At 56.1% G+C, this 19849-nt stretch overlaps 1 protein-coding gene across 4 annotated transcripts; it reads right to left on the reverse strand.

Annotated features, from left to right (window-relative positions):
* Window positions 1-56: 56 nt before the first annotated feature.
* Window positions 57-18169, reverse strand: PLEKHG6 (pleckstrin homology and RhoGEF domain containing G6). 4 transcript variants are annotated; one of them, XM_005653162.4, is made up of 17 exons: window positions 17768-18126; window positions 17302-17486; window positions 16357-16562; window positions 14949-15104; window positions 14257-14421; window positions 13856-13951; window positions 13533-13583; window positions 13104-13253; window positions 12241-12351; window positions 11970-12119; window positions 11667-11804; window positions 11311-11430; window positions 10562-10694; window positions 10332-10447; window positions 2039-2181; window positions 683-1381; window positions 57-499 (listed from the first exon to the last, which is right to left on the reverse strand). In XM_005653162.4, the coding sequence occupies exons 3-17, from the start codon at window positions 16492-16494 to the stop codon at window positions 490-492; spliced, it is 2376 nt and encodes a 791-aa protein (XP_005653219.2). In that variant the 5' UTR covers window positions 16495-16562; window positions 17302-17486; window positions 17768-18126; the 3' UTR covers window positions 57-489. The 4 variants fall into 4 exon arrangements, with proteins under 4 accessions (XP_005653219.2, XP_003126597.2, XP_084813042.1 ...); XM_003126549.5 differs by lacking the exon at window positions 17302-17486 and having other exon boundaries at window positions 17768-18169; XM_084956916.1 differs by lacking the exons at window positions 57-499; window positions 683-1381; window positions 2039-2181 and adding an exon at window positions 2484-3117.
* Between the last annotated feature and the right edge of the window lie 1680 nt (window positions 18170-19849).

Consider the following 19849-nt stretch of genomic DNA (forward strand, 5'->3'; position numbering starts at 1 on the left):
GACTCCCCCCCGCCCCAGGTTCTTTCCTCCCCCCTCATCTGGTGCTGGCTGGATGGTCATGTTTTTATTTTTTATTTTTTGTCTTTTCTAGGGCCGCACCCGCGGCATAGGGAGGTTCCCAGGCTAGGGGTCGAATCAGAGCTGTAGCCGCTGGCCTATGGCACAGCTCACAGCAACGCGGGATCTGTAACCCACTGATCGAGGCCAGGGATCGAATCCGCAACTTCATCGTTCCTAGTCGGATTCGTTAACCACTGAGCCATGACGGGAACTCCCTGGACGGTCCTTTTTACATACAACTTTATGTGGGGGTTCCAGTGTGTCTATGATACATAAATGTACAGCTCTTGATCTCCAAAGTCCTCAGAGCAGGAAGGCCAGGGTGCCTGGGGACGTGTCCTTGAGGTAGAATCCAGGGGTCGAGGTGGTGACCAGCACACTTAGGGAGAGATTTCCTTCGGGAGAAATGCTGAGGCGCCTGTGTGTTCCTCACACCTCTCTGAAAAGGATAAAGGCAGGTGTCAGGGAATCAGACATGGGGTAAAGGGCCAGCCTAAAGGCCCTTCCCTGCCATGACCCCCCCTCTGGTCTGGCCCTCCTGTGTGGACCTGCCTCCCCACTGGGCTTCTTGCTCCATGCCCCATCCCGCTCCCTCCCACGCCAGCTTCCCTTCTGCACTTACGACGTGGACAGGGGCGTGTCCAGGTGTATGATGCGAGGCCCACGCATCCTCTGCAGTTGGGCCCGAGTCAGTTTCCGAGGCCTGCTGTCCGCAGGCTCGGGGATGCCCTCAATCCTCTGGCTGGCCAGTTCCTCCCGGATCTCTCGGAGCATGTCCTCAGCCCGGAGCGGGTGTCGGGAGGGCGTGTAGCTGGGAGGTTCCCAGGCTAGGGGTCCCTCTTCCTCGTCCCCTGAGGATTCCCAGGGGCTTTCTCCAGCAGAGTCGGCGTGGGTTGGGGACGGGGGACGCTGCCCCCGAAGTCGGGCCCTGTGTAAAGTGTCCACCACCAAATCCCCTCCCGTTGGTGTCCTGTCTCCTTCCTCAGACCAGGCCGGTAGGTCTACCCTGGGCAGACTGCCTCCTTTCCGGATTCCTTCCCCTGGCAGTTCAGGGGCACTTCGGCGTTGGGGAGCTTGGGGGTCAGGAGGCTGGGGACGCAAAGGAACAGCTCGAAGGTCCAGGGTGGAGAAGGTGAGTCGAGGGTCCCGCCGAAAGGCCCTCGAGCGTAGACGGCTCAGCGGGGAGTGGGCCTCCTTGGGAGAGCCTGGGACCAGAGTGCCGTAGCCAGAGTCCGAGGTGTCATCTGGGACTGAGGGGGCATCTTCATCTGTGTCTTCTGTCACCACCAGGTGGGGGATGACTGTCGAGGACTCAGGAGTCCTACAATTGATAGTGAATGGTCAGAGTCAGATGCCGAGGGGTCAAGTTCAAGTCCAGGGAGTCTCCCTGGATCACTCCATCCAGAAATGGCTCCTCCTCTAAATTTATTTTGGAATCACCTTTACACTGCACTGATTGTTTTTCTCATCTCACTGGCTAGACTGTAAGCAAATCTGAGGAACTTAAGCCACTTCACTTAGTCCCTAAACTTGGACCAAGTGTTTGCTGAGCTCCCCTGAGGTTATCCTTAAACATGCAGCTCAAGAGCTGTGTTAATTCTGGGTGAACCTTTCTCTCTCTGGGGATTTGAACTAGCAGGGTCCCTGCAGATCTGACATTCCATACTGGCTGTCACTCTCCCTCCCTGGCCTGGGAAGCCTATTCTTCTTAGGGGGTTGGTACCTCCTCTCATGTCTGTTTCCTTCATCCTGTGCCAACCTTCATCTGGCTAATCCCCTAGGCTGTCCCATGCAGTTCTTCGCACGGTACCAACCTGTTCTACTCCGACCTGTGGGCTGGGCTCCTCAGTTTAGACCCCATCTCCCCCCCACCCCCGCAGCTGTAATGCCATTTCCCAGCCTCGTGGGTTCCTCTTTCCTGCCTCCCAGCCTGCAGCCCCCCTACTCTGGGAGACCTTGTGCTCCCTGTGTGTCTTACCTCCCCTCTGCGCTGCTCTGAGAGCCCTCTAGGGAAGGCGTGGAGGGCCTGGTGCTTGGGGACTCCTCCCGGTCCCTGTAGAGGGCAAGGAGCTCCCTCTTCTGTTGGATGTACTCCTCTGCCTTCAACTTTTGCAGGGTGACCTGGGGTAGGGATAGGGGTACTTGCATCAAAAGCTCCATTTGGAGTTCCCGTCGTGGCGCAGCGGAAATGAATCCGACTAGGAACCATGAGGTTGAGGGTTCGATCCCTGGCCTTGCTCAGTGGGTTAGTGGGTTAAAGATCTGAGCTGTGGTGTAGGTTGCAGACACGGCTTGGATCAGGAGTTGCTGTCCCTGTGGTGTAGGCTGGTGGCTATAGCTCTGACTAGACCCCTAGCCTGGGAGCCTCCATATGCCAGAGTGCTGCTCTGAAAAACCAAAAAATAAAAATAAAAATAAAATAATAATGATAAATCTCTCATTTATTGAGCACCTGCCCTATGCCAGGCGCCACACTAAGTGTTTTACATACATTATCTTGCTTCATCTTCACAACCACCCTATGAGACAGATATTTTTGCTCCTACTTTACTCCTGAGAAACAGAGACTCTGAGGTTAAGTAACTGCCAAGGTCATGCTGTTGGGATGGGAAAGTGGGATGGAGGCAGGATTTGAACTCTCGAGCTGGACCTAGGGGTGGCTGGGGTGAACAGAAGTCCCCTTCCCCTACCTGTAGAGTCCTTCCTGCCTCTCACACCCCTTGGCAAGCCCTCTATCTGGTCGGCTCCCTCCTTCAGGAAGCCCTCCCTGATTGGTGGTGAGAGTGGTGCAAGTGCTGCCAATGATACTGGACGCTCAGGTTCCTCTTTCTCCCACCACCAGGGTGGCTGGGGACAGGCTTTGTCCTAGGCTGAGAACTCTGCTGTCCTTCAGAGATGAGCGCACCACCATCCCAAGGGGAACGGAGAGAGGATACGTTACAGTTTGTTTTCCTTAACATTTTCCTAGAGGCGCTATCAGGATGAAACAGGGACATCTGAGAAGTGGTTTATAAAGCTCTTCCACGTGTATACAGTCATTTGATACACACCATCACCCTGCAAGGTGGAAAGTATGGATATTAGCCCATTTTACAGATGAGAAAACAAGACAGAGAGATGAGGTCACACAGGTAGAGAGAAGCAGAACTGGCACTGGGACTGAGCCTTCCCCGTGAGTCCTAGTTTAGTAACTACACTGTTTTTCAAAGGCAGCCTTAAAGGGTCAGGAATTATCACAGGACAACTTTCTCTGGGGGGCATGGAGGGATGGCAGCGGTACCCTTGGAGAGGCTGAAGGTGGAGACTTGGCCAAAAGAGGTTGTGGTGGCTGCTGTGGGCAGCACTGATACTATCACTGGCTGGAATGGCCATATCACTGTGGAAATACCGAAGTACTTCCATGCCAGGGAGCAAACGGCTCCTGTCTGTGCCTCCTACCTCCCTTCCCCAGGACTACCCTGCCCCCAAGATCCGGCAGGAGAGGGCTGACAGCTAGCACCGCAGGCGATCTCTAGGACCGGGCCCCCCAAGCTCTACTCTGATTGGCTGATGCCCATGCCATGCTGGCTATTAAGTAATTTGAGCTACAACCCCGCCCCCCGGCCCGCCCCTGTATATGAACCAGCAACTCTTAGGCACCTTCTCAAAGCCTCTCCAGAAACACAGTGGGGTAGGGGGTCGCTGGGATGTACAAGAGACTGTTAGAGAAATGGATGAACGGGGACAGGAAGATGACCTCGGGCTTCTATTTCCAATTTTCCTTGCCAGTCACTGTCTCATGCCGGGAGTCTTAGAAGTCCTAAAAGACTTGCCTGGTGGCCAGAGCCAGGGGGTGATGGTGCCTAGGGGCAGGAAAACAGCACACCAGGCCAGGTCCTGTGACCTTTTCTGCATCTCCTAGCTGTTCAGCGTGTGGGGAGGAACGAGGGTGAGAGGGCCACTCTCGGGGGTCAGGGTGGGGCTGGGGCAGTCCGCTTGTCCTGCTGAGATGCACTTTGGCCCCACAGGACCCAAGTTCAGTTTCATGTTTTGGATATCCAGGATAAAGACGGTGTGTGCAGGCAAAGAACTGGGAGGCAGGGGGTGTTGGTCTGGAAGGAACGACTGATACCAGCATCTCCACTAGACTTGCCCATGGTCCCACCTGGGAAGAAGCAGGTGGCATGGGGGTGGGGAACACAACACCTCAGGTACCAGGGACCAGGCTGTTTGCAGTGGCCCCGGCTACCCTGAGATGGCTAAGAGGAGAGACATGTTGGGGGCAGGGTGGAAAAGGAAGAGGAAACTGGTGCCTGGGCCAGAATGTGACACCCCCACAAAGCGGGGAAAAGGGAGGGCTCCCCCCCAACAGTTCTTCCTTTGCTCCTGTGGGGAACTGAAGCCTTGGGAAGAAATGCCTCCTCTCCCCACTGCCGATGGAGTGGCTCCCAGATTCACCCGCTCTCCTCCCGCCTCCCCCCCCCAACCCCCACCCCCCCACCCCCGTCCCTGTGCCACCCGTCATGGTTCAAAACTGTGTCTTGAAGGTGCCCTCAGACTCTGAGCGGCAGACGCATTTCCCTAGTTGGCACCACCCAGGCACCACCGGCCACCCCTTTCTTCTAAAGATAACAATAACAAACATTTATGGAGCCCCCGTTGTTAAGTGCTGGGCTTCTGGCCAAGCAGCTTACAAACAAACTCTCCCGTCTAGCCTGCTCAGTGGTTCCCATTATTCCTGCAGTTTCCAGCTGAGGACTGGGCTGAGAGAAGTGAGATAACTTCTGACAGCTTTCTGTTCACGGGCACTGGTTGCTCGGCTTCTTCCCAGGCTCTAAATGTGGGCATTTCCCAAGATTCAGTCTCACTCCTCTGGAGAAGCTCCTTTTCTCTAAAAGCTGAAGCCACCGCAGTCAGACCCACTAGGAATAAATCTATATGTACATTGCTGTAATGCAGAGAAAAAAAATGGGCTGACCCCTCAGACCAGTAGATGCGCTACTGCCCTCTTCCGTTGACAAAGACTGGTGGTAACCTAAGACTCCGGTGTGAGGCAGTAGCCAGACAAATTCATTTCAAAGTTTCAGGGCTCTGGGTTTTGCGTGGGGGGGCGGGAGCTTGTGCACTGCTTGGTTAGGTATCAGAAACGGCTTCTTTACCTTTGGTAACCTGGAGTAAGACTCCAGGGGCTAAATTAGTTTGTATGATAAAATACCAGCAATTGAGAGTTCCTGCTGTGGCTCAGTGAGTTACCTGAACCCTACTAGTACCCATGAGGATACGGGTTCGATCCCTGGCCTTGCTCAGAGGGTTAAGGATCCCGCGTTGCTGTGGCTGTGGTAGAGGCCGGTGGCTGCAGCTCTGATTTGACTCCTGGCCTGGGAACTTCCATTTACCCATGTGCCGTGGCCCCAAAAAGAAAAAGAAAAAAAAAAAAAAACCCAGCAATTTTCAGTGGTTTCCCTGGGGGTTCTAAAGGGGAGAAGGTGGGAGGGGATGTCTTCCTGAGGAAGGGAGTAAAAGGAAGAGGAAGAAGTAAGGTGGTGGGAGTGATGAAGAAAAAAGGCTTCAGGCCAGTAAGGGCCCCTTATCTATTGCCGTGGGGAACTGGCTCTGGGATCCCTGGGGCGCTCCGCTCCCCTCTTCCCTAGGCTTTAGTATAGCTCAGTGAACCGCTAGTGTGGTGTCATCGGCCAGCCAGTCTAGCCTCATGATCACTGGGCTGGGGAGGATGGTATAGGGGAGAGGGGACTCCGAGCCAGCCTGGAGCAGGGGTCAGAGAAGATGACCCCCGCCCTGTCCCCTGCTTCTGGCTTCCTGGGAATTGTCACCATCTTGTTTAGGTGTCCAAGGAAGTGGAAGCCCTGAAGGGCAGGAGGGCACAAGATCTGAGGTTCTGCCTTTCATCCTCTTTTCTTTTTTTTTTTGTTCTTTTTAGGGCCGCACCTGCAGCATGTGGAAGTTCGCAGGCTAGGTGTTGAATCAGAGCTGCAGCCACAGCCACAGCAACACCAGATGCTTAACCCACTGAGTGAGGCCAGGGATTGAACTCACGCCTCATGAACACTGTGTTGGGTTCTTAACCTGCTGAGCCACAATGGGAACTCCCTTTTTTTTTTTTTTTTTTTTTTTTTTTGGTCTTTTTGCCTTTTCTAGGGTCGTACCCGCGGATATGGAAGTTCCCAGGCTGGGGGTCTAATCAGAGCTGTAGCCACTGGCCTACACCAGAGCCACAGCAACGCAGGATCTGAGCCGTGTCTGCGACCTACACCATAGCTCACGGCAATGCCAGATCCTTAACCCACTGAGCGAGGCCAGGGATCGAACCTGCAACCTCATGGTTCCTAGTCGGATTCATTCACCATTGAGCCATGACGGGAACTCTTTCTTTTTTCTTTCTTTTTTCGTTTTTTTTAATTGAGTAACCATCCTAATTATTTTTTACTCTCCTAATCCTGCATTTTATTTTATTTTATTTTGTCTTTTTGCCTTTTCTAGGGCCACTTCCCATGGCATATGGAGGTTCCCAGGCTGGGGTTGAATCGGATCTGTAGCCGCCGGCCTACACCAGAGCCACAGCAACGCAGGATCTGAGCCATGTCTGCAACCTACACCACAGCTCACGGCAATGCTGGATCCTTAACCCACTGAGAAAGGCCAGGAATCAAACCTGCAACCTCATGGTTCCTAGTCGGATTCGTTAACCACTGTGCCACAGCAGGAACTCCTAATTCTGCATTTTAAATGCAGTATTTAAACAGAGACTAAACCCTGGTTTTCCTTTTCTTAAATAAACTCTCCACATTATGAAATGATCAAAGGGAAATTTGTGGGAAGAATGCTTAAAATTATTTGAAGAACAGGAGGATTTGGGGAGTGCCCGTCATGGTACAGTGGAAACAAATCCGACTAAGAACCATAAGGTTCCAGATTTGATCCCTGGCCTTGCTCAGATCTGATGTTACTGTGGCTGTGGTGTAGGCTGATAGTTGTAGCTCTGACTGGAACCCTAGCCTGGGAACCTCTACCTGCCGTAAGTGCAGCCCTAAAAAGCAAAAAAAAAAAAAAAAAAAAAGACAATTTTCACACATCCTCAAAAGTTTCAGAAGCCCTAATTACCTAATGTGCAAATGACAAATCATTATAATCTACTCTTTAAAGGCAGCCCTACTTTGATTTACACACTTTAAAAATAGTGAAGTCGCATTCTTTAGAAACTGTCTACACTATGATTTCACTTGTTCAAAGTGCATTTTCCCTTTTTAAAAAAATCCAGGTATAACTGATGGATAACGTTATGTTAGTTTCAGGTGTACAATATAATGATTCAATATTTGTCTATATTATGAAGTGACCCACGATAAGTCTAGTTCATATCCGTCACAATTTTTCCCTTGGGTGAGGAACTTTTACATAACTTTCAGTAACTTTCATTGTCCATTCTTATTTCTCACCTGAGCTCCGGTCTGTGTTTGCACGTTTCCAAAAGCCCCTAAGAGAGCTCCCCTTGGCTGACCTCACGACTGCATTTCCAAAATGTTTCTGTTTAAAACTAAACCTTACTACCCCAGCCCCGCCCCACCCAGGAAGCAACAACTAAACAAACAGGTCTCCCTTTCGAATGATTTCATTTCTGTCATCGCCAAAGTAACCTTTCACCCAGGAACCCTGAAAGCAAAGTCATCCACTGTCCTTGCGGAGTTGGGTTACCAAGAGTGGGCACCATGCCACCTGTTTAATCTGAATGGTTTCTTTGAATCCCCTCTAGGAGCAAGGACTGTTACTATTTCTATCCACTTTGCAGGTGAAGAAATGGAAAATGAGAGAGGCCATATAACTCATCCAAGGTCACCCAGCTGCTAAGAGGCAGAGCTGGGGTCGGAACCTAGACCTCCATGCATTCAGTACAGACTTCTAATAATCTCCCTAAGGCTCACCTGTCTCTTCCTTCTTCAGCTCCTTTCTTCTTCTTCTTTTTTTTTTTTTCTTTTTTTGCATCATGTTCCTAATGCCATGGCAGCAAACGTCAATGCTTCATGCCCAGACTGTGCAGCAAATGCCACCAATCTCGCCCTCCCCCAGCCCACCTGTCACATTGCCATCTGACAATTCAAGACAAAACATACAGATTTCACCATGGCCATCCCTTGCTCTTGTGTCAATGTGCCAACCCATTTCAATTGAGCCTCATCCACTTCACACTCTTCTGCAGGCAGCTGGGGCGTCCTAGAACTCAGCCTCTCATCACTGGCTCCACTCAAAACACTTCCCTCCAGACTCAGCCAGGCATGGTCACCGTCCCCCAAATAAATCCAGCCCAATTTCCCCCTTGTTTCTTCTGCTCAGCATCTTCCCCATCCTTAAAATCCAACTCAGATCTTCCCTCTTTGGCCATGCTGCTCCTGTAGTGGGTTGAATGGTGACCCCAGAAAGACAGGTCTAGGTCCGGACCCCCAAATCTGTGAATGTGAGTGACTTTGTTTGGAAAAGGGGACTTTGCCAATGTGCCCAGATCTTAAGTGCAGGATCTCAAGCTGAAGGCATCCTGAATTTGGGGTTAATGATTGGTGTCTCTCTAAGGGACAGAGAGGGAGCCTGGGACACAGGGACACACAGAGAAGAAGATGGAGGCAGGGAGTGGAGGGATGTGGCCCCAAGCTGAGGAACACCCGGAGCCCCAGGAGCTGGGAGAGGCAGGGAAAGGTTCTCCCCTAGAGCCCTGGAGAGGAAGCACGGCCCTGCTGACACCTAGATGTTCAACTTCTGGCCTTCAGCTCTCTGAGAGAATATGTTTCTGTTGCTTTAAGGCACCAAGAGGTAACCAATGCAACCTCATTTGGGTGGCCCTTCTTTTGAATTCCTCTAGCTTTTTTTTTTTTTTTTTTTTTTTTTGGTCTTTTTATGGCTGCTCCTGTGGCATGTGGAGGTTCCCAGGCTAGGGGTCAAATGGGGGCTGTAACCGCTGACCTACACCACAGCCATAGCAACACGTGATCTGAGCCATGTCTGTGACCTACACCACACCTCAGGGCAATGCCGGATCCTTAACCCACGGAGCAAGGCCAGGGATCGAACCCGTGTCCTCATGGACGCTAGTCAGATTCGTTTCTGCTGAGCCATGACGGGAACTCCCTCCTCTAGCTTTTATTGCATAAATCTACCCAGGTCACTCCCTGGTTAACATTTTCCCTGGTTCTGTGTCATTTACAGGACAAAGTTCAAGTTCCCCAGCAAGGAATCCAGAGATGGGCATGGGCTGGCGGTACCTCCCTGCTGCCGCGCTGCCCTTGTGCTGGATGCCTGGGTAACACCAACCACGAGGCTGGAGATTCTCAACATGCGCATTGGCTTCTGATTTCCGACCTTAGCATATTCTGCTCTTTATCTGGGGTAGCTTTCCTGCCCACCTCGTTCACCTGACACACACCTAGATACCCCCCCACCCCCAAGAAAGTGGTGCTCAGACAGTTGCTGCTGTGGGAAGCCTTCTCAGCATCCCTGTCCTCTGCATAATCCTTTTCCCACCAACCCACCAGAGTGGGTCATCCTGTCTCCATCATAGTTCCATTCTGTCCACACGTTTCTGTTATTTGTACATTGGTTTGTCTGGCTAGGCTGCAGCGCATACTCCTTGAGGGCAAAGTGGCATTTTGTTCTTTTCTGATTTCCCAGCAACTGGCCAGTGCCGGCACCCAGGAGGTGTCCCATTCACAGCTGCTGAATGGAGGCTGAACCGCCCAGAAACCTTCAGGGAAGCTTCCCTGGCTTTCCCAGGAACAGGGACGGCATCCCAGCTGGCCAAAGGCTTTCTTCTGTGCTCCTTTTTTTTTTTTTTTTTTTTTTTTGGCTTTTCTAGGGCCGTACCCGCAGCATATGGAGGTTCCCAGGCTAGGGGTCTAACTGGAGCTGTAGCCACCAACCTACATCACAGCCACAGCAACGCCAGATCTGAGCCACCTCTGCAACCTACACCACAGCTCAGGGCAATGCCAGATCCTTAACCCGCTGAGTGAGACCAGGGATCGAACCCGAAACCTCATGGTTCCTAGTTGGACTCATTAACCACTGAGCCACACCAGAACCCCTCTTCTGTGCTCTTAACGAAGGTCAAGACTGCCGCTCCCTCTGAAGGTGCGCCTGAGGGCTGGAAGTTCAGATCTGAAGCTGTCTGCACCCCAGCCTCTCTCCCCCTTGTCCCCTCTTATGCTCCTGTGTCTGAGCTCCAGGACCCTGGGCATCCCCCCGCTTCCTGCGCCCCACCTCACCCCTTGACTGTGCCTGGTTTCACATACCTGGGCTTGCTGGGTCTTCTTCAACCACTGGGTGCAGTCTGCAGCGCTAGGACAGTGCACGACGAGGGCGCTGGAGACACACTGGAATTCGGTGAGGTGGATCAGCAGGAAGCTGCCTGTGTGGAGGAGGAGGTCTGCTTCCAAGGCTGGACCTTCTCAGATCCCCATCCCAACCTCTTCTTGCCCTGCTCATGGGAAATGAGGACTAAGTCCCCCCAGGAGAAACATACTAGGGTCTCGGAGCGGTTGGCACACCAGCTTCTCCAGCATGAGGGGCGGGCGGATAACCTTGGCTTTGTCTGCCTTGCGAGGGGGCTTGGTCACCAAGAGCACGTCAGAGAAGAGGAACAGGTACACGTCCAGCTGGGGGCAAGTGCGGGAGGGAGATGAGGGTCAACTGGAGCAGGGGGCAGGCAGAACAGGGGTCAGGACTCACACGTGGGGTGCGGGCACAGGTGCACACCGCATAGGGATGGGTGCAGAGCTGTGGGATGTGAGAGCTGGGAGCTGCATCAGTTTGGGCCCATCTCTCACTTCAGAGGCAGAGAAAGTGGCTGATTCAGTGTCACACAAACAACCAGAGTCTAGTCCAAACCACAACCTCTTCCCAACACCCACAAACACACAGAGATACACACAGACACAGACACCCATAGGCACACACATACACACTCAGACACACACAAACATAAATCGACACACAGACACTGACACACATACACACTCAGACACACATAGGCACACACAGGCACACAGACAGACACTCACAGACACAGATATACACAAACATACAGACACATAGGCACACACGGACATACAGATACGAATACACACAGCTATACACAGACACAAAGGCACACACAGACACAAACACGCATAGACACCCATCCCCTCTTCTCCCATTTCCAGCCTCCTGGCTCATCCGTCTCCCACCCCTAACCCTAACCCGTCTCCTCCGCCCCTCCCGCAGCCCGCTCACCTTCCCTTCTCGACCCTCCTTCACGCGCGCAAACCCCTCAAGCAGCAGCTGCCGGGTGTGCTCAGGGCCAACCCCCAGCATGGGGGACATCAGGTCCAGGGTGGCGTATGGACGCAGGCTCTGAGGGATACAGAGAGCAGAGGAGCCCAGCCCTGGGCATGCCGCCTCTTGTGGGAGAGAAAGCATCCCAGGGCCTCCCTTTCACTCCCTTGAACCTGCCCTTGGGCCCTCAGCCCTGGAAGGGATGGTGGGAACGCACTGCCCGAGGCTCCCTGCCCCTCTCTCTCCAGGCCTGCTTCATCCCTTCTTCCTGGGGCCTCGCTTTTTCTGAGTCACCTTCCCTCAGGCTTGCTCACCTTCTCCACCTCCTCGCTGGCTGGCTCCAGCACCTCGTAGGGCCCGATGCGCTGGGCTGCAGCCACCAAGCTCTCCTGCTCTTCGTCCTGGCGCACCTGCTTGTTAATGTGTCTGAGGAACGACTCCACTGCGGCGATCTAGGGAAGATGGGGGGAAAGGGTGGGGTGCGTGGGAGTGGGCAGATCAGCGCCTCGCCCTCCATCCTCCCAGCCAACATCAGGGCCACACTCAGGACCTCAAGAGTTTGGAGAGCCGTTCCCCGTCTCCCAGCTCCCGAGGGCGCAGGTCCTGCCAGCCCCTACCATGGCCTTCAGGGCGTCCCGGGCGTGGGCCTCGGGGCTCCTCTTAAGCACGGCTTGGAGCAGCAGCGGGTACTTGGTGATGCGCTGGTGGGGCTTGATGAGCAGGTCCCCCAGCATCTGCCTCCCCGAGCGCTTGTGCTTCTCACACCACTGCCGGGGAAGGTGGGAGGGGGTCAGGGGGCTGCAAGCTGCTCCTGCTCCACCCAGGGGGTGCACTCAGCTTTGGGCCAGGGTCCCCTGCCTCCCAATCCCCAGACAGCCCCTCTCACACCTGCACGAAGGTGTGGAAGAGAGGGTTATTGTCCTGCTGTTCCCGGGCGTAGGCCATGGTCTGTTTCACTCGCAGGCAGTACAGGACATAGGGCTGGAAGCGCTGGCTGAACTGGAGGGACAGATGCGAGGGTAGGAGTGGGCTGGGGAAGGAGGGCGGGGACCAGCCTGGGGAGGAGCCTGGCGTGGATTCCATAGAGGAGTGCGGTCCCAAGGGATTGACTGGCTGCTGCTCTCTGAGCTCCATCCTCAGCCCCCGCCTTGTCCTGCTGCTCCGGACTTCACCCGCCATCAATAATTCAGCCCGAAACTTTTCAGGACACTGGATCCTGTTTCATGCTGGCCGTGGGGTGGTGACTTGAGGCTTGTCCAGAGCCCTGCTCCTGGGGCAGGGGGCCATCAATGGCCTCCAAGAGACCTACCTGTCTCTCTACCCCAATCCAACTCTGCAAGGCCCCCAGGTGATGAAATGGGGGGAGGTCTGATCCCGGGGCTCCTGCTTTCACTTATGGGTGCCCCTGTGCCTATCACACTGCCCCCCCTAGGGGCCACCTGGCTTAGCCCCATTCTTGTTTCCCACTGCTTGTCACTGGGTCTCTGACCCAGAGGTAAGATTTCATGGCTGATGAAGGCTTAGGTCTAGCCCTTCCCTGAAACAGCTGCCCTCCGGGGTCTCCAGAAGCCCAAAGGGTCTTCGGGGCAGAGGTCATACTTGAGGAATGAAGGCTGGAGGTGAGGTGGTATTTGGGGGTCGGGGCTGTGTCCTTGGACCCCATCAAGTCACGGTAGGATTCCAGTTGCACGGTTATGCCCTGCGTACTGTTCTCCCAGCCCCGCCCCACCCCCACCCTTCTCCAGCCTCACCGTCAGGAAGCCGTTTTGCAGGCTGAGAGGGTCCAGAGGCTGGCCTGAGGCCCTGGTCTCCCCGAGGGTGGGCCCCAGCACCTCTTCCCAAAAGCTCCGGTGGGCTCGAATCAGGCTGGGAACATTTCCAAACAGGGTCTCAGCTGACACCTGGAGAGGGGAGCAGAACTTAGCAACATGTCTCAGCAGGTGACCTGCGGGCAGCACCTGCCATGACAGGTGGAGGCGGCTATGCCTGGATGGCAGGGGCTGCGGTGGACCTGTAGCCTATTTGGGATCTAGGGCAAGAAGGGGTGTGGGGAGGGCAGGGGGTGTCCTAGTAACGGGGGCGGTGGCAATTCATGCTGGGCAGCCTGGGGGGCTCTTTTTGACCCCACCCCCAACTCCCCGGGCTCAGCCTCCCACTCCCTGCCCCCAGCGCCCACTTACTTCCATCAGCAGACCCACTCGCTGCAAGTTCAGCAAACCGGCGGCTAGGAGCTGGATGCCGGGAGAGAGGGGGATCTCAGCACCTAACTTCCTCCTCTTGGACCCCAGCCTGGCCCGCCACAGCATCCACCCCCCTCCACCTTCAGTACGGCTAACCCTTCCCCAAGAACCCAGGCAAGTCTCACATCAGGGGGATAGGGGTATCCTGCGCCTCCCTCTCCAGCAACCCTGCCCTTCTGGTCTGGAGAATGGGGGATGATGCGGGGAGGCGGCTGCCATGGCTGCCAAGGATGGGGTCAGGGCTGGGGCTGGGGGAGGCTCACATCCGTCATGATCTTGAGCTTCCGCACGTAGATGAGCTCCGTGGTCAGCAGCTCCCACAGTGCTTCCTGCTGGTGACAAAGCTCCCGGCTCATCTCCTGGGCGGGGATAGGATGGGGAATGAAGACAAGTCCAGCAGCCACCAGTGGTTACATGCCACTGGATCTACTTCACAGATGGCCTTTAATCCTCCACCGATCCTCCAGTGTACGGGGGGTGTTATCCTCATGTCACAGACAAGGTGACCGAGGCGCAGAGAGGTTTGCTATCTGGATGGGGTTGTGCTAGTGGGAGCTGGGGCCAGGATCAGAAGTTAGAGCGAGGTGCCTCCCAGGGCTTTCCCAAGAGGCAGAGGTGAGGTGTGTGTGTGTGGGTCTACGACACCACTGTGTCCCAGGCCCACCTTGTGCCCAGGCACCAGCTCCTTCCAGGACTTCTCGATGACCAGGCCGCTGTCGCTGCCCTCTCCGATCTCCCAGTGCCGCCGGTCTTCTGGGGGCAGGCGGGGCATCCCAAACATGCTGAATGTGTGCAGTCTCATCTCCAGCTCATGGGCCTTGGGGACTTCCTGGGGGCGCCGAGAGGGGGTGAGTCCTGGCTATGTCCTAGGCACCCAGACCACCCAGCTCGGGAAGGACTCTGTGTGTGTGTGTGTGTGTGTGTGTGAATGGCAGGTGGCAAGCTGCTCTGAGTGTGAGTGAGGACCCGCAGGCCCGGGGGACAGGGATCGACCCCGGCTGGTATTCAGGAGACAAGGCATTGCTGGAACATGTTGCTAGAACCTCGCCTGCAGAAGGTCCCTGGACAGAGGCATCTGCCCTGAGCTCCCTGACCAGAAAGATACCCTCCAGGGCTCTCCCGAGACAGAACCCTTGAGAGGGACCTTCAGGTGAAGACCAGGATGGAACAGAAGAAACCAGTGGTCTCAGGAACCATTCTGACACTTTCCCAGAAAGGGGACATTTTTATGGGGCAGCCCTGGCTTAGAGACGGGCCCCAATTCAGAGCTAGACCTGGCTTCTTGGACGGACTCCTGGCTCTCAGCTCTGATCATCTGTGGAGGACCTTGCAGCAAGGCAGAGAGGGACCCCTTACCTTGAGCTTGGGGGAGTGAGGGGAGCCAGCCCCAAAATGGCCTCCATGCCTCTTCTCGGGCTCTGGTTCTCGCAACCTCAAGGGAGACAGGCCTCTGGCTGGGACGAAACCCTTAACAAAGGGGCTGTAGCCCTGGAGGCGTCGGTGGCTGGGATCCTGGAGGAGGAGGAGGGGGGATTCTGGGGGTGCTCCCTGCCCCTGGAAGTCCCAGAGGGGCAGTGGGACCAGGCTTGGCTCCAGACAGCATCCCCTAGGCCTGCAAGTTGAGCCGGCTCACCTCTCCCCTCAAACCAGTTTAGTGTGAGTGGCTCCTGCTCTGAGTCACGGTGGATGCTGCCAGGGCGGCCAGGTGGGGTTGGGCAGGGGCACACCAGCAAGGGTCCCCAGGGGCCTGTGTAGAAGTGGAGCCACATGCAGAGCGGGAGCACAAGTAGGCACACGCGTGGGCTCTGGATGCACCCTGGGCTCGCCTGCTCACAGGTGCGCTCCCCGTTCCGCGGCCGGGCATGCACAGTGCCCGGTGCACACTGCTTTCTGGGGTCCTCCCAGCCTCCCTTGTCTGTGACAGCCTCCCTCGCACGTGGGGATGAGGGCACACACATGTGCAGCCTCTTCCCCGGAGCCTGTAGCCGGTGTCCCATCCAGTTGGGAGGGGCTGCCCTTCCCTGTGACAGGTTGAGACGGAGGCCAGAAGCCTCCTCCCGGGCAGGCCTGGTCACATTCCTCCATGCCTGTGGCCTGATGTACCCACAAAGCTCCCAGGCTCCCTTCCCACCCTCAGCTGTCTCCCTGGGCCAGCTCCTCCTCTTCTCTGGCAGGGGATACCCCCGGGCTGGAAGCAGAACTGTTCTCAAGGTGCAGGGTAAGCCTGGAGGCCCAGGGAAAGACCCTGGGCCGCCACACCCCTTTCCTTGGTCAGCACGGGAGGCTGGCCAGGAGGGTGGGGCCCGGGGTGGAGCCAGGCAGGTCCCCACACCCCTCCCCACCTGTGCAGTAGGGACACCTTGAACCTTTGCTCTTCCTCCAGGCCTGACTCAGAGGGAGGCAGGTCTCAGGGAACCCACAGGCTCCTCCCAAGGAGAGGCGGGAGTCTGGGAGGTGGCAACCCCAGGGTTTGGTGACTGTCCCCGCCAGCTCCGTGTCTCCCACCAGTCTAACAGCTTGTCTGAGGGCCTGGCCTCTCGGGACTCTCTGTCTCACCTGCCCCCTCTGTCTGGGTTGGGTGTGGCATTCCAGGAGGGAGCCTGGCCCAGCACAACCCCGTCCCTGTCACCGCCCAGGAAAGAAGGCAGGGATGCGGGGAGGAATCGACCAGCACAAGGTCTGGCAAAGGGACAGAGGCTTGAAAGCCGTGGGGTTCTCCCTCCTGCCCCACCCAAGTCACCTTTAGGGTGCAGCCTGGACTCACCAGCACGGGGCCTCCTCGGGGATAGAGGCTGCCAGGAGTACTCTGGGCGGAGGCCCGATGCCGACCCCCATAAGTCTCAATACGGGAGGCCACCAGTCCTTGGAAGGGCCCTTCATCGGGAGGCCCAAAAGCCTGCATCCCTTCTCTCCTGGGTCACCTCCAAAGGGTCATAGCTCCAATGTCCAGGAGAAAGGAGCCTCCTGAGACTGCAGAGAGAAAATATGAAGTGGAAGGGCCAGCCTTGGTCAGTGGGTGGCACCAGGCTGGAGGGCAGAGGTTGGGGGGGGAAAGAGACGGGAAGGGGAGGGCCAAGATTGGGTGTTGGGAGAGCACAGCTGCCTCATCTCTGACTTGAGGGGGTGGAGCACACACCCCCCCCCCAAGCTGGCTAGAAAGCCCCTGGAACTATACCCCTCTCTTGCAGGTGCACATTTGGGGTGCCAGCTCCGACACTGGCCTCCAAGGATGCCGCAGTCCTGAGAGTACTTGGAAGCAAGGGTCTCAGACAGGTCCCCTGCTCCCTGAATGCCCCCAAGTGGGGAGATTCCCTTCCCACCAGGCTCTACCCTCCCCTTCCTCATGGTGAGGGTGGGGGGGAGAGTGACTGGAGACTGTCACTCGGGGGCAAGGTGGGTGGCTGGAGACTGTCCAGTCACCACCTGTTTTTGCACAGCCCACAAGCTAAGAATGTTGTTTTACATGTTTAAAGAGTTGGCAAAAGTCAAAAGAAGAATAATATTTCACAACATAGGAAGATCATATGAAATTCAAACTCCACATTCATAAAATGTTATCAGAACACCGGCACATCTCCTTGGCCTTATTATCGGTCAGTTATCTGTGGCTGCTTTCCTGCTAGTCCCGACAGAGATGATATGGATATTGGCTTCAAAGCCTGAACAATTTACTCCCTGGCCTTTTACTGAAAAGCTGCCCACCTCTTACCTGGACCCTCCGGGCCACAGACAGTTATCAGGCCACTGGCCTTAGAGACGAGCCAAGAGGGGTCAGGCTCTGTTTGGTCCTCCCCAGCCTCTGGGAACTTCTCCGTGGGGCCGGGAGCCGTGCCTGGGGCTGCATCCCTTCCCCTAAACCTGGATCGAGGAGGACCCGCTCGGGGTGGGCAGGGCCTAGAGAGGAGAGGCCTCCTAAGCAGGTGTAGGCCCCCCTCCAAGTGGGCCCTCAAGGACCCACAGCCTTCCCCCTTCGCGTTTCTGATTTATGAGCAGGGAGGACGACTTTTTCCTTGTCTCCGCCCCCCCCCCCAAGTAGTCCTTCCTCCTAGAGCTCTTCCTCCATAGGGTCCTCCTTTCTGAGCTTTGACCTGGCTTCCCTTTCTCTCCCGCCCCCCGCGCCCCGACCCCCTGCCCGGACGCCGCGCCCGCGCCAGCCCGGCCCGCCCACCGCTCACCTGGGCGCACAGGTGTCCCGGCATCGGCTGCCCGCGCTGCTGGCCCCCGCCTGCGGGGCTGCCGGTCGCCGACGGCTCCCCCGGCGATGCCCGCCCCGCGGCCAGGCCGGGTCTGGGACCCAACAGCCCGCGGGACCTGGGCAGCGCAGGGCAGGTCCCGAGGGAGGGGGCGGAGGGGCGGGGCCGAGGGCTGGCTCCTCCTCCTCCCGCAGGCAGCGGACCGCTGCGCGGCTGGAGCCGGTGGGGCCTCTGGGACCTAGCAGCCTGGCCTGAGCCGCAACCGCCACCCTCCTCCGGTGATGAGGGCTGACTCCGCAGGTCCCACTCCCCAGTTCTCTTCGCCCCTGAAATCGCTACCTACCCGGCCCGGCCTGACACCCCCACCCTCGCGTGCTGCCCTCTGGGCCAGACCCCTGCCGGGAACCGTAACTTCGAGGATGGGGGCCCGCGGCGGGAGGCGGCAGCGGTGATGACTGAGTGACCGAGTGACCGAATGACCGGCAGCAGGTGCCCACTTCACTTCGTGTCTGCCATGAGTGGGTGGCTAGTCCCTCCTGCCGGGGCCTGGACCTGGGCCTCGCCTTCTTCCTTTAACCTTGCAGGGGAGCTTGACAGGCAGCAGAAGGGCCTGGGGGCCCGGGGACCCCGAGGCACCCCCCCAACCCCCTCTGCCCTTTGGCTGTGGAGTCAGTCCAAAGTGTGACCTTTATCTCTGCTTGCCGGCTCTAGCCATCTGGTGGAAGGCTGGACTTCGCCTTTGCTCCAGGGAGGGTGGCTGGTGCTCCCTTGAGGCTGACCCAACATTTCTTCCCTTACCTAAGTCTGGGGGTGGGGGGAGGCGGGGAAGGACAGGGGTATCCGATGGGGGCACCCTCACCCTTTACCGGCAGATAGGCGCACTCTGGGCTTTAGGAAGTCCTCCCAGCTGCTACGGCAGCTAGTCAAAGTTCAAAGAACTACACGTCTTCACATTCCCACATCAGGACACATCACCTGTCAGATAATACTGGACTTTGGAAATCAGAAGTGTTCATGGAGGAGTTCCCATCTTGGCTCAGTGGTTAACGAATCTGACTAGGAACCATGGGGTTGAGGGTTCCTGTCCCTGGCCTCGCTCAGTGGGTTGGGGATTCGGTGTTGCTGTGAGTTGTGGTGTAGGTCACAGACACAGCTCGGATCTGGCGATGCTGTGGCTCTGGTGGGTGCAGCCCTAGAAAAGACAAAAAGACAAAAAAAAAAAAAAAAGTGTTCATGGATGTGTGGTCATTGTCATCTCATAATCATGAAGCCAAAGATCTAGTGCAGAGGGGGTGGGGGGCAGGTCCTTGTGCTCCCACCCCTTCATCCTGTCCTGTGGTCTTCCTCCTGGGAGTTCACCATGCAGTGACTGATACAGCTCTGAAGTGTACAGACACTTTCAAAAGCATCCTCTCTTTTTATCACTGGGGAAAGGGTCTCTATTCTCTCTCTCTCTCTCTCTTTTTTTTTTTTTTTGTCTTTTTACGTTTTCTGGGGCCACTCCAGTGGCATATGGAGGTTCCCGGGCTAGGGGTCCAATTGGAACTGTAGCCGCCGGCCTACGCCACAGCCACAGTGACATGGGATCGGAGCTGCATCTGCGACCCACACCACAGCTCACGGCAACGCTGGATCCTTAACCCACTGAGCAAGGCCAGGGATCGAACCTGCAACCTCATGGTTCCTAGTTGGATTCGTTAACCACTGAGCCACGACGGGAACTCCCGGGTCTCTATTCTCTCTTAAATGGGATATTAAACACACAAATGATCTGATGTGTTCTAGTCCTCCCTCCCCCTCTGGTAACTTTATCCTTTGATACTTTCCGATTTCATCTGCCTTCCTTCTACTCCTCCTCCAATATTCTCGTGTTCTGAGCTGGCTGTTACATGATTGCTCTGCTAGTTCAGAAGAGCTGTGTTTGTACCTCCAGCTCTCTGCATCCTACCTCCTGCTTCCTGCCTCCCAATTGATGAGGATCAGTTTTAGGGAGAGAAGTCAGGTAGGATAGGAACTGAGGTGGAGAGAAGCCCTTTTTCCCATTTGTGTGTTTGTGTGTGTGAG

This window comes from Sus scrofa, chromosome 5, assembly GCF_054392235.1.
Source record: "Sus scrofa isolate SSC_HxYL_T2T_F1_AM1 chromosome 5, Sscrofa_HxYL_maternal_Yorkshire_Landrace_v2.0, whole genome shotgun sequence".
Classification (NCBI taxonomy): Eukaryota; Metazoa; Chordata; class Mammalia; order Artiodactyla; family Suidae; genus Sus; species Sus scrofa.

Excerpts from the sequence above, each read along its gene's own strand:
- PLEKHG6 (XM_003126549.5), bottom strand. The coding sequence starts at position 16,494 with ATGCAGGCTTTTGGGCCTCCCGATGAAGGGCCCTTCCAAGGACTGGTG. Across the intron at positions 11,805-11,969 it reads GGGACGCCCTGAAGGCCATG|ATCGCCGCAGTGGAGTCGTT; the intron begins GTAGGGGCTGGC and ends CATCTTCCCTAG. Across the intron at positions 2,182-10,331 it reads AGAAGACCCAGCAAGCCCAG|GTCACCCTGCAAAAGTTGAA; the intron begins GTATGTGAAACC and ends TCCCTACCCCAG.